We start from the raw sequence: 14,070 nt of genomic DNA on the forward strand, positions 1-14,070 counted from the left end.
GAATTAAGGTGGCTTCCACTACAGGTGGGACCGTCCACTTTATAAGTAAGGAATCTTCATAAGGATACTGCATCACAAAACGCTTAGGAATCGTAAAAGTGCATTTTGGACAACCCCACTGTTTAGTGACAATATTATCAAAGTAAGTGGGAAAGGGGAATACCCTCTTCGCCTTGGAGGGCCTGTGGGTGCCAAAAGGGACCATCGCCTCCAACGCAGCATCAGCCGCACCCTCCATCTCTAAAGTTTCATGCACTGACACAATCAGCACATCCAGCAGCGCCTTTTCGTGGAGCAGAGGAATCATCCTCACTGTCTGAGCACGCAGGGTGCATGGACGCAGACCCAGAAGGGTAAATCGCATCCGCAGCGGCTGAATCAGATTTAGGGTCTGATGAGACAGAAGCAGGTGAAGGCGGGGACGCTTTTTGCTAGCCCGTTTTTCCAGGACCAAATCCACCTTGGACACTAAGGACTCCAGGATTGCCATCAGTGCAGTCAGTGATTGGTGGGACCCGGAGGGCACGACAGCATCTGAGAGAGGATCAGGTGGGGAAATGTGCTCCGGGGACTCCATTAGAGAAGAGGAGGACCCAGACAAAAAAGTGTATAACACTGCTAGAGACACCCCCACCGAGATGGCGGTACCACAGGGTCCAGCACAGAGCACTACCACTGCTATAGCAGAGTGAGGGAGAGAAAACCCCACAAAAAGACTCACCACCACCGATCAGGCACTTACAGCACCAGGCAAACTGCACAGAATGCGGTGATCAGGAAAAGAAAGAGCCAGGAGTCCGCACTAAGGGATGAGGAGGGGCTCCTGCCACCGAAGTCACCGCCCATATAGCTTCAAAAACATGGCCACCGCTATTTTAAATGAGAAAACCACAATAAAATGGCAGAGGCTACACAAACATGGATGCCGATGCACAGCACAAAAGGCCCCAAGAAAAACAGAATTTTTGTAAAATCTTACCGTAAAATTCTTTTCTCTGTGTCCTCTGACAGTCGCCGCCCATTCCTACAGTCTTCACAATTGGGTATTGGCCTTCTCCGCAGGAGCAAACTAGGCAGTAATTTTGTTAATACAACAAACATTAACATATAGACACACCCACAGGGGGCCGTCCCCCTGGCCTATATCCTCCAGCCAGTACCACTCTAATCCAGTTATGTAGCAAGCAGTCCATGAAAAACCGTCAACCCCAAAGAGAGGGGCGGGGGCGGCGACTGTCAGAGGACTCTGTCAGAGGATTTTACAAAAATTCTATTTTCTCTTACGTCCTCTGACAGTCGCCGCCCATTCATACAGTGTTCACGATTGGGTCGTCCCAAAGCAGTGTAGATGTGAGGGGTGGGAAGACGCAACCTTAAAATAGGCAACGCAGCACCCAGGTCAGAGAAAACACTGAACTGAACCAGTGGGGTAAGTAAAGCTCAACAGGAGCTAACCCAGGAAAAAAAAAAAATAAACCCCATGACTAAGAGACATTAAAAAATAGCATGTCTTTAAACCACTGCCGCACTCAAAATCTTGCGGCCAAAATAAGCATCCGAGGATGCCAACACATCAAGTTTGTAAAAAACTTAGAAAAGGTGTGTACAGATGACCAGGTCGCCACTTTGCACAGCTGAGCCACCGACGCCTGGCGGTGAAAAGTACAAGACGCACTAACCGCTCTAGTGGAGTGCGCCTTAACAGGGAAAGGAGGAACCCGACCCTTAAGCGAATAGGCCTGCAAAATCGTCTGTCTGATCCATTTGGAAATGGTTGCCGCAGACGCAGCTGTACCCTTCAGAGGTCCTTCAGGAAAGACAAACAGACAATCCGACTTCCGGAAAGGTAAACCTTGATCACCCGGACCACGTACAAGGAATGCAAGGCAAATTCCTTCGGATGCTTAGGCTTCGCACAAAGCGAAGGCAACACAATATCCTCATTGAGGTGGAAGGCTGAAACCACCTTAGGAAGAAAAGACTGATTTGGTCGCAGGACCACTTTATCCCTATGAACATCCAGATAGGGAGAGCGGCAAGACGGAGCCGCCAACTCAGACACTCTGCGAGCAGATGTGATCGCCACTAGAAAGGCAACTTTCTGTAACACAGGCAGAGGGATCTCTCTGATGTTCTCAAAGGGAGGTTGATGTAAAACGGACAGAACCAGATTCAGATCCCAGGGAGGTAAAGGGAGCCTTCCTTGGGGGAGCCAGATGACGCATCCCCTGAATAAAGGTGCGCATCAAGGAATTAGACGCCAAAGAGCGCAGAAAAAGAATGGCCGATAATTGGCCTTTGATCGTGGTTAGCGCCAGGCGCTGATCCACCTTAGTCTGTAGGAAGGCCAAAACCCTCGCCACTTAAAATGAGCGGGGGTGAAGACCTTGTGACTCACACCAGGCAAAATATGCCCTCCAGGTGCGATGATAAATCTTCCCAGAGGAAGCTTTTCTAGCTTTTAGCAAGGTAGGAATGGCAGCCGACGGGGTACCCCTGTCTCTCAAGACTTGACTTTCAACAGCCAAGCTGTCAAAGCCAGCGACTGTATAACCGGATGGAAGATCGGCCCCTGAGACAGAAGATTGTTTCTTAGTAGAAGCCGCCAGGGAGGCTCGACAACCATCTGCATAATGTCTGCGTACCAAGACCGACGCGGCCAGTCTGGAGCTACCAGAATCACCAGCATCCGTTCCGAGGCTAACCTGCGGAGGAACCTGGACAACATTTGAATCGGAGGAAAGGCATATATCAGCAGATACCAATGCCACAGCACCACTAACGCGTCCGAGGCGTCCGCCAGAGAATCGCGAGTTCGAGCCACGAATCTTTCCACTATTGTGTTTAGACGGGATGCAAACAGATCCACGTCCGGAGACCCCCACCAGATACACAGAAGGTAAAACACGTCCGGGTGTAAGGACCATTTCCCCTGGTCCAGAGTCTGGTGACTCAGATAGTCCGCCTGCCAGTTTTCCACACCTGGAATGTGGGCAGCCGAAATCGCAGAAACATGCGATTCGGCCCAAGACAGAATCTCGGCCACCTCCCTGGCCACCCGGGCACTCCTGGTGCCCCCCTGATGATTGATGTATGCCACCGCTGTGGCGTTGTCAGTCTGCACTCGTACAGTGCAGCCCTGAATCCGAGCCGACCAGCGGAACAAACAGAGCTTGTTTGCCTGGAGCTCCAGGACATTTATCGGTAGGGAGAACTCCTCCCCCGACCATGTCCCCTGGGCACAAATCGTGCCCAGAACTCAACCCCAGCCTGACAGGCTGGCATCCGTGGAGAGACCCCCGTCCACAATAACGGCCGGAAGGACTTGCCTTGTGTCAGAATCGGTGACTGGAGCAACCACAAAAGATCCGATCTCACCTGGCGGCTTAGAGAAAGCCTTCTGTCCCAGACTGAGGATGCCTGTCCCACCTGGTAAGGATCTCTGCCCCGTAGCAGAGCCCACACATGAGCCAAAACCTAGGTGAACACTCTTGAAGCTGAAGTGAGAACGAAGGGCAACGCCACGGACTGGTAATGCTCCTCTGCGATTGCGAAGCGGAGATACCGCGGATGACCCTCGTAAATAGGGATGTGCAGATATGCATCTTTTAGGTCGATGGAGGCCATAAATTCCCCTGGACTCAGATGCCACCACCGACCTGATGGATTCCATCCAGAACTTCTGTACCCGCACAAAGCGGTTCAGTAAATTTAGGTCCAAAAGCGGACGCACCTTGCCCTCTTTTCTGGGCACTTTGAACAGATTGGAGTAAAACCCCCGAAACCTGTCCCGCAGAGGGACCGGTACGATGACCCCTTGGGCGAGAAGATCTTGAACCGCCCATTTTGGCCCCCGGAAACGATCGGGAGTCAGATGGAGATTTGATGGAAAGAATCGGTCTGCGGGGAAAGATCGGAACTTTATGTTGTACCCTGAACGAATGAGCTCGCGAACCCACCTGTCCTGAATGTCGGACAGCCAGGGCTCGAGAAAACAACGCAGACGTCCCCCCACCCCTGATACGGGTGAGGGCGTCCCTTCAGGAAGGGGTGGACTGGGTTGCCTGCCCAGCTTGACCCGTTTTTGGCTTACCCGCCCAAAATTTCTTGTGTCCACTGGGGGTTCTTGAAGGACTTACCCTTTTCCTGTGCCCCAAAGGCACGAAAGGACCCCTGTTAGTCTTAAAGGATGGACCCTGCTTAGCGTAGGGAGATTTACTTTTCAAGACTTGAGGCAAGAGAGTACTCTTACCCCCAGTAAGCCCCTTGATCAGCTCATCCAGAGAGTCACCAAAAAGACGATCCCCCGCATAAGGGATGTCAGACACTGTCTTCTTAGAAGCGTGGTTGGCCGACCAGCTTTTCAACCAAATAATGCGGCGGATAACAATCCCGACCGCAGATAGACGTGCAACCAAATGAGCCTCCCCCAAAGCCGCGTCACACAGGTACATCAAAGCCTGTGCCATTTGATTCAACATGTCCAGCGCAGCAGCAGAAACCGACTCTGCTACCAGAGTGCGCCTAAGCACCTTGGCCCATTCTGCGATAGTCTGAGAGACCATCACTGAGGCTTTCAGTAGGGAACACGCCACCATATACATAAAGCGTTTCCACCCGTCTATCTGCCGGGTCCTTAAACACCGGGGAGTCTTCCACAGGCATCAAGGTGGATTTATTAAGTCTGGAAACTGTGGTCCACTTTAGGAACCACAGTCCAGCGAGTATCAACCGAATCCGCAAAGGGTACTTAAATCTCTTAGGTACTACCAACGTCTGCTTAATGCAACGCCATTGGTCATTTACCATTTCCTGAAACTCCTCGGGACAAGGAAAAACCTGACCCGACTTCAGGGCCTTGCGGGTCCCGAAGGAAACCCACTTACCTGCCATGGAGGGCTCATCATCAAGATTTAAAGTCTCCTTAACGGAGCTAATAAGTGAGTCTACCGCAGCGCGGTCACGTGCTATCCCAGAGGAAGAATACTCCTTCTCCACATCCGACTGAGAAGACGGGGACCACTCAAGGGGGACGTCGCCCGTGGCAACCAATTCAGGCTCTGAGTCAGAAGACTGAGAGGGCATAGACCGTTTCTTTGTAACTCGATCAGACATCAGCAGATCAAATTTTTGAACGCTAAAGTCGCAAGTGCAGCAGATAAAGAGGCTAAGGAAGTGGGATTAGGGGTACCTGAACCACCAACTAGGTCTGTGGGGAAATGCTATCCTGGGACTCCATATTAGCAAAGTGCAAAAAAATGACACTGGCCCTTTAAAACAGCTGTTCCCGCGGACCCCTATCGCAAACTGCACTACAGGTGGAGACCCTTCCCTTAACTAAAGCTAAACTGACAAAAGAGTGCTAGCAGAAATATAGCCAGAAAAAAACAGTAAAACCCCCCCACAGTGTCCCTATACTTGCCACGCTGCTTTTGAGAAGGCTGATTATAAAGAGGAAGTGACCTCACACCCCTAGAGGCAAAAGCCAGCCCTGAGCCACAAAAAAATGGTGCCTGATAAGAGTCAAATGGAGGAAAAGCACTTAGAAAATAGCCGCTGCCCAGACCGGACATCCGCCCACACTAAAGATGGCGCCCGATCGGCGCTGGCAATGATGATGGAAAATGGCCACTGCCCTTACTCTGAGGCCAAACAGCCAGCCCTTACCAAACATGGCGGCTGGGCGAAACCGTGCCAAACGCCCACACTGGCCCCCACCGGGATCTACACAGAGCACCCCCGGGGAGAAGGAAGCCCCCACACCCCCCCCCCGTATGGCGGTCAGCACCGCAGGAGCGCCCCCGCAGGGACAGGGAGGTTAAGACACAGGGGGCCAATCCCACGGTCATGAGGGGGATATTACCGCAAAGTTTACATGAAACGCCATCCCCAGAGTGGGCCCACTGAATACCACCTCAAAAACCTGTTCCCAGGGACAGAGGGGTAGTAGTACTCACCATACTGCGAACGTGGGCACCGCTCAGACACAGGAGACCTCCCACCTGGGTGGGGATGCTGTCAGCCAATCTGTTCCAACGTTAAAACATCCCAGCAAAGACAGAGAAACTTTGCAGGCTCGTCCCCACTTCTAGGGGCACTGTCGTTGCGAGGCCTGGGCGTACCAAAAGCCTGCGACGCTCGATGGCAGACTGGGACTCCATAAGGTTCTATATTAACCAGTACGAAGTCCAGTTCTGCTGACGCTTGTAGTCCTCCAAATACTGACTAACTAGCGTAGGTGAGAAAAAATAAAAAGCTATGCTTAAAAAGAAAAAACACTTTTCAGCAATAAAACAAGAAAAAAAACTGACACACTAGGTCCCAGCAGGGAAAACCTAGCCTACTCCTGACGCTAGGCAGCAAAGAACTGGATTAGAGTGGTACTGGCTGGAGGATATAGGCCAGAGGGACAGCCCCCTGTGGGTGTGTCTATATGTTAATGTTTGTTGTATTAACAAAATTACTGCCTAGCTTGCTCCTGCGGAGAAGGCCAATACCCAATCGTGAAGACTGTATGAATGGGTGGCGACTGTCAGAGGACGCAAGAGAAATGGCAGTGCCCCGTGGCTCCTGGGGGCCCAGGGGTGACCCCAGGAGCAGCGAACATGATCCCAGCAGGAAGGGGGACCCTAGTAGGAGCCCCCACCAGGTTCAGCCCCCCCCCCCCCAAAAGATCTGTACCGGCTGCGCACTCCCCCATTGCCAGCTCGACACCCCAGACCGACCTAAAAAGGTATGGCCACCCCATGGAAGGGGAGGGGGGAGAGAGGGTGTGGGCAGATGGGGGTTAACAAGTCTACAAAGGATCACCGAGAAGGGGGGGGCGCTGCATGGGAAGGAGGGGAACCCAGGGGTCCGACTGTCCCCGGGAGGGGCCCATGTCCACCCCAAAAACCTCCAGGGTTAGAGGGGGGTCAGCGGGGGGTCAGCTACTTTCCATACCAGGAACAGGGTGGGCACCGCTCCTGACAGACCACCGCTTCATCGGAATAGAGGGGGCTGTTGACCAGGAGGAACGCTGCGACTCAGGCTGAGGACAGGTTGTATGCACCCTCGCGAAGAGTTTAACTCACAGGCAAGCTCTCGTCCAGTGGGGCTATGTCGCGGCCAACCTAGCGTGGAGCTGAGGCCCTTGGCCAGACTGGGGGGACCCTCTGGATCTAGATTATCCAGTCCGTCACCCAGTCCGGCAGTTTCTAGTAGATTCTCACAGGAACAAAATATTAAAGATAGAAAAAAGATTCCATTTAAAACTAAAAAAATTGCCAGGAGCAGAGATACCAGCAAGGAACTAGGTCCTTACTCCTGACTAGGCAGAAAAAAAAAAAATGAATGCCTATAGCTTAGAGTGGGAGTATACCCCCTGGGACTGCCCCATAGGCATAGTCAAGCTTTTTCCTGCCTAGTGTCCTACTTCTCTAGGGGGCAGTATAACCCAACAGTCAAGAAGAATCAGGAGCGGTGTCCGTCAATGAACAAAAGAGAAATACATTTCACTGCCTTTAAAAATAACTAAACAGTAAAGTTAGCCCAATTTTTTGTATATTGTGAAAGATGATGTCACGCCGAGTAAATAGATACCCAACATGTTACAGTTTAAAATTGTGCACACTTGTGGAATGGCTACAAACTACAGTACTTAAAAATCTCCATAGGCGACGCTTTAAAATTTTTTAATGGTTACCAGTGTAGAGTTACAGATGAGGCCTTTTTCTAGAATTATTGTTCTCGCTCTGGCGATCACAGCGATACCTCACGTGTGATTTGAACACCGTTTTTATTTGTGGGCGTTTTCTTTCGTGCGCGAGCTCACGGGGACGAGGGCGCTTTAAAGTTTTATTACCTTGTTTTCCTATTTTTTTTATTAAATTTTTTATTTTTAGCACGGTTTTTAAATAAAATAAAATAAAAATCGGATCACTTATTTCTGTCACAAGCAATGTAAACATCCCTTGTGACAGTAATAGGCAGGGACAGGTACACTGCAGGCATCATTCCGGTACAACCACTTCTGCAAGGCGTCGTACAGGTACATCGGTTTGTGGGAAGTGGTTAATGAACAAATGTCTAGTACTCTAAAGGACATGCACGCCAAGTTCCTGAAAATTTGGGATCCATGGTTTGCGTATGCCTTCCCTGACCTCCCCATGACACGTATGGGTCGGCTCTAACGGGTGTCTCCAATGATCCTGGGGCCCAACTCTTCCCCTCTCACCTGGGTCTTATTTTCTTGTTTCCACCCTCTGTCATTTCTCTCTTGATGGGTTTGTAAGCCCTCTTTAGTCTCTTACTTGTGCTCTGGACTAATCACAATGTGGTTTTCTCCCTTATATGTCCTGGCTGATTTTGCTAACCACAGGGACTTCCCAAGAACCTATACATGCTACATTTAGGTTTATTGTAATTGTCTCTGGAGGGTGTTCCTCCTCCTTTGTTCATGCTGTGTATTTTTGTTCTTCCTTATATCGCCAGTCATAAACCCTGTGTGGGCAGACTAGGTGCCTTCTTGGGTTACTGTGTTTGCATGATATAGTTGAATAAATTCATTGAACCAGAAACACTTCCTTTACAATCACTTTAAACACTGGGACTTGAAGTTCTATATTTGCTGTGTGCTGCTATTGGAACACGTGGCCTTGCAGTCTTAGACGTGCTATGTGCTGCTACTGGAAAGCGGTGGCTTGTAGCTCCAAAACTGTTTTGTGCTGCTAATGAAATGCTAGGTCTTATGGTATAGATTTATTGCATGTAGCTAGTGGAATTTTGGGACTTGTAGTTCTTAACTCCTTGTGTGCTGGTTATGGAAAGTTGAATCATGTAGTTCTATACTTGCTTTGTGCTCCTAACAGAATGTTGTGACCTGTAGTGTGCAGAGCCCTGTAACCGTCTATGTTGTTATCAAGTCCATTCTCCACTGGCACTGGAAAACCCGTTGATGCCCCTAGACCCATATATTGCGAACCAACAGATTTCTTCTGGTGTTGGAGTACACCCTGTGACCACACTAGACAAAGGACTGTCCAGGATTTAATGGACATTTAACCCTACTTCTTTTATCTTCTTCCATCCTGTCCTTCCCACCCTACTCTCAAATAATGCCCTGCCAACTATGCTCTTTGTGCTTAAACTCCATATGCTTTCTCTCTGCACCAGTTCATCACACCAGTATTGACACACGGAAATGCATTAAAACATTAAAGAAAGACACGTATATGTGAAGAAGAGTGACAGAAAAGGGCAAATTGACTGATAGCATTTATCAGTACCTGTTTAGCTGCTAGAGTCTCATCATTGGAGCTGTTCCGTACAATGTCTCTGTAAGTCATCTCTGAATTCCTTTTCTTCTGCAGTGCACCTGAGAGCCGCATCCAAAGCTTACATATATATAAAAAAAATAAAAAAAAATAGAATTTTTGTAAGACCTTGCCGTAAAATTATTTTCTCTGAGTCCTCTGACAGTCGCTGCCCGTTCAGTCAACCTTCACTAGTGGGTAATGGCGCCCTCTGCAGGAGTAAGCTAGGCAGTTTGAATTGTTAATAAAAAAACTTTCTATACTTAGACACACCTCTAGGGGGCCGTCCCCCAGCCATTATCCTGATCCAGTTATCACTGTTCCTCAGTTTGTAGCAAGCAGCACAAGAAGGCAAAAACCCCCAGATCCAAGAACAAGAGGGGTGGGGGCAGGGGCGGGGGCGGCAACTGTCAGAGGAATCAGAGAAAATAATTTGGCGGTAAGTTCTTACAAAAATTCTATTTTCTATTACGTCCTCTGACAGTCGCTGCCCGTTTAGTCAGCCTTCACTAGGGGGACGTCCCAAAGCAGTGTAGATGTGAGGGGTGGGGAAAAAAAAACGCAACCTGCCCAATAGGCAACGTAACAACCAGGCCAGAGGAAACAAACCAACTGGGCCAACAGGGCAACAGAAGCTCAACAGGAGCTAACCCAGAATAAAAAAAGAACCCCACTAGGAAGAAACAGGACAAAAAACCTGACTCTTCAGACAACTGCCGCACACAAAACTTTGCGGCCAAAGGAAGCATCCGAGGATGCCATCACATCAAGATCGTAAAATTTTGTGAAAAGTGTGCACAGACGACCAGGTCGTCACTTTGCACACCTGAGCCACAGAAGTCTGTTGGCGAAAACGCCCAAGAGGCACCGACGGCTCTAGTAGAATGTGAGAAACTTATATAGCGATATATATAAATGCCCGCGCTCAACCAATCAAACACACTTTGTAATTGTGCAAGTAATAAATGGATAAATGGTATCAAATTTAACACATAATAAAAGTGCAATAGCAATAAAGCAAAACAATATAAAATAGCGAATATGTGAATGGTTTAAATAGTCTCTTGATTCCAAGATGTTCTTAATGGAACAGTTCTTAATATGTCTCCACACCTCCACCAGATCAAGACCACCCAGTGTGCAAAACTACTTACTGGAATGAATGGACCCCTTAATTACAGGGGGTCGGTTATAGCTGTAACTCAAAAGCTGTTGATACAGGGTAATGGCAAGCAAACCGATATGTATAATTCTCCAGTAAACACCTCCAGCACCTTCAACGTCCGCCTTTTAGATCCTTATGACCAAAAATCATCCTCTCGTGTGACGTGGTTAGCAGGGATAGGAAAGACAAGGAATGCTCTCATGGTGAAGTACGTATATCATGGCGTTTATTGGATAAATAAAATGCACCTACATATAAGTTGCTTGCAATCGACATAGAGAAATAAAAGCTGCGGTTTCCAAGTGAAGAACCCCGCTTCTGCGTTCCAACTGCGTTCCACCCAGAGCCGGAAGTGACGTGATTACGATCCTACGTTCCGACGCGTTTCGGTAGCGCGTAGCCAATGTCATCAGGGTCATCCTAGTAGAATGTGCCTTTACAGGGAAAGGAGGAACCTGACCCGTGATTGAAGAGGCTTGAACAACCATCTTTCTGATCCATGTAGAAATGGTTGCCGCGAATGCAGCCGAAAACTTCCGAGATCCATCAGGAAGAACAAACAGGGAATCAGATGTCCTAACGGACTCCGTGGAGGACAGGTAAACCCTGATCACCCGAACTACATCCAAGGAATGCAGGGCAAAGTCCTTGGGACGCTTGGGCGTCGCACAAAGCGGAGGCAGAAGAATATTCTCATTGAGATGGAAAGCGGATACCACAATGGGAAGATTGACCGGGTCGCAAGACCACCTTATCCCTATGAACAACCAGATAAGGTGAACGGCAAGACAGAGCCGACAAGTCAGATAGAGTCGATAGCCACCAGAAAGGCAACTTTCTGGGACAACACAGGCAGAGGAATTTCTCTGATGTTCCCAAAGGGAGGCCGTTGCAAAACGGACAAAACAAGATTCAGGTCCCAGGGATGCAAGGGAGCCTCCCTTGGGGGAGCCAGATGCCGCACCCCTAGAATAAAGATGCAAATCATGAATTAGTTGCCAAAAGGAGGTTGAAAAAGAAATGGCCAAAGCCGACAACGGACCTTTGATTGTGGTTAGCGCCAGGCGCTGATCCAAACCTTCCTGCAGGCAGGCCAAAACCCTCGCCACCGAAAAGGAGCAGGGATGGAAACCATGCGACACACACCAGGCAATATACGCCATCCAGGTGCGATGACAACAGCATTCAGGAGTTCTCTGTCCTTCAAGACTTGGCTTTCAACAGCCACGCCGTCAAAGCCAGAGACTGCAAAGCAGGATGGAAGATCGGCCCTTGAGACAGTAGATCGTCTCAGTGGAAGCCACCAGGGAGTCTCGACGACCATCTGCACGATGTCTGTGTACTAAGACCAGCGCGGCCAGTCTGGGCCACCAGAATTACTTGAATCCATTCTGACGCCAACCTGCGGAGGAACCTGGATAACAGCTTAATCGGAGGGAAGGCACAAATCAGCCAGTACTGGTGCCAAGGCACCACTAACGTGTCCGTGGCGTCTGCCAGGGGATCGTGGGTTCAGGTCACAAACCTTCCCACCACTTGAAGGAGACGGGACGCAAACAGATCTACGTCCGGAGTCCCCCACTGGGCACACAGGAGGCGAAACACCTCCAGATGCAGGGACCATTCCCCCTGGTCCAGGGCCAGGAGACTCAGATAGTCCCCTTGCCAGATGTCCACACCCAGAATGTGGACCACCAAAACGGCTGGAACATGCGTCTCGGTCCAAGATAGGATCACAGCCACTTCCCTGGCCGCTCGGCATTGTACCCGAACCAGGCAACCCTAAAGCAGACTTGACCAACGGAACAAGCACAGCTTGATTGCATGGAGCTCCAAAACATTTATCGGCAAGGAAGCCTCCTCCGTGACCACAACCCCTGGGCACAGAGCGTGCCCAGAACTCCACCCCAGCCCATCAGGCTGGCATCCGTGGTGAGCACCGTCCACAGCAGAGGCCAGAAGGACTTGCCCTGTGTCAGATTTGGTGACAAAAGCCACCAAGATCCGATCTTGCAAGGTTGCTCAGAGAAATCCTCCTGTCCAACGACTGAGGCGTTCCATCCCACCTGGCAAAAAACTGTGCTTGCAGAGTTCTTGTGTGAAAACTGAGCAAAAGGGATAGCCTTGAAGCTGAAACCATCAGACCCAGGGACCGCATGCAGGCCCGCAGAGAGGAGAGATCGGCATCCCCGAGGGACCCGATCCTGCCCTGTAAGGTCCGGAGCTTGTCCTCCGGAAGAAAGACTTACGCCAGAGCGGAGTCCAGGACCATCCCCAGGTACGGAAGGCGAACCGAAGGAAGCAGAGACGACTTCCGGAAGTTGACGGTCCACCCGAATTCCTGGAGTGTCTGAACCGTGAGCGACAGATCGCTCGCCAAAGTGGCACATGAGCTCGACCCTAACAGGAGGTCGTCCAGATAATCGAGGACCGCAATCCCCTTAAAACGCAGTGAAGCCAGCACTGGAGCCAAAACCCTGGTGAATACCCTGGGAGCCAAAGCAAAGCCAAAGGACAACGCCACCCACAGATAAAGCTCCTCTGCCACCGCAAAGCGAAGGTACCGCTGGAGACCCTCACAGATGGGGATGTGCAGATACGCATCCTGCAAGTCGATGGAGGCTAGAAAGTCCTCTTTAGAGGCCTGGGGAAAAAAAGAACTCTTGCCCCCCCCCCCGTAAGACCTTTGAACAACTCATCTAGAGTGTCCCCAAAAAAATGACAACCCACATAAGGGGCATCAGACACAGTCTTTTTGGAAGCGTGGTCCGCCGACCAGCTTCTTAGCCACACAATGCGGCAGATCCCAACCCTGACCGCAGACAGCCGTGTGACCAAAGGGGCCCCAGCTAGGGCTCCGGCACACCGGGACATCATGGCCCGGGTCACTTGATCCACCATGTCCAGGGCTGCCAGAGATACCGACTCCGCCACTAATGCGTGTCTTAGTCCTCCGGTCTATTCCGCGACAGCTTAGGAAACCATCCCTGAAGCGAACACAGGTGCAAACAGGGAGCCCGCCACCAAGTAGATATAGCGGGAAGGCGTCTCCCAAGCCTATCTGTCAGATCCTGAAACACCGGGGAGTCCTCCACGGCATTAAAGTGGATTTACATAGTCTAGAAACAGTGTGATCCACGTAGGGGATACCGTCAAACGGTTATCAACGGAATCCGCAAAAGGATAACGGTATGAAAACCGCCTAGGTACCGTCAGCATATGCCTAATGCGACGCCACTGGTCGTTCACAGTTTCGTGAAACTCCTCGGGACAGGGGAAAACCTAACCCGATTTCTGGGCTGTGCGGGACCCAAAGGAAACCCGCTTACCCGACAGGGAGGGCTCATCAGCAAGATGTAAAGTCTCCTTAATGGAGCTAATGAGCGGAGCAACCGCGTCACGTTCCCGTGCCGTCATGGAGGAAGACTCCTCCCCCTCACCATCCGAACGGGAAGACTGGGACCCCGCAGGGGGGACGTTGTCTGGGGCAACCAAATCGGGCTCTGAGTCAGAAGACTGCGAGGGCATAGGCAGTTTGTGATAAGTGCGTTGAAACATCAGCAGATCCACTTTGGACGCCAAAGTCGCAAGAGCAGCATATAATGAAGCCAT

At 50.4% G+C, this 14,070-nt stretch overlaps 1 protein-coding gene across 2 annotated transcripts in view; it reads right to left on the minus strand.

Moving 5' to 3' along the window:
* Nucleotides 1–14,070, minus strand: part of SGSM3 (small G protein signaling modulator 3) — a 335,727-nt gene that overhangs the window by 301,007 nt on the left and 20,650 nt on the right. For both annotated transcript variants that reach the window (XM_082265578.1, XM_082265577.1), the window contains exon 5: nt 9,267–9,374. In XM_082265578.1, coding sequence (XP_082121704.1) covers nt 9,267–9,374 — 108 coding nt within the window. The remainder of the gene's footprint in view (nt 1–9,266; nt 9,375–14,070) is intronic.

Source organism: Pelophylax lessonae (assembly GCF_965119305.1).
Source record: "Pelophylax lessonae genome assembly, chromosome: 8".
NCBI lineage: Eukaryota > Metazoa > Chordata > Amphibia > Anura > Ranidae > Pelophylax > Pelophylax lessonae.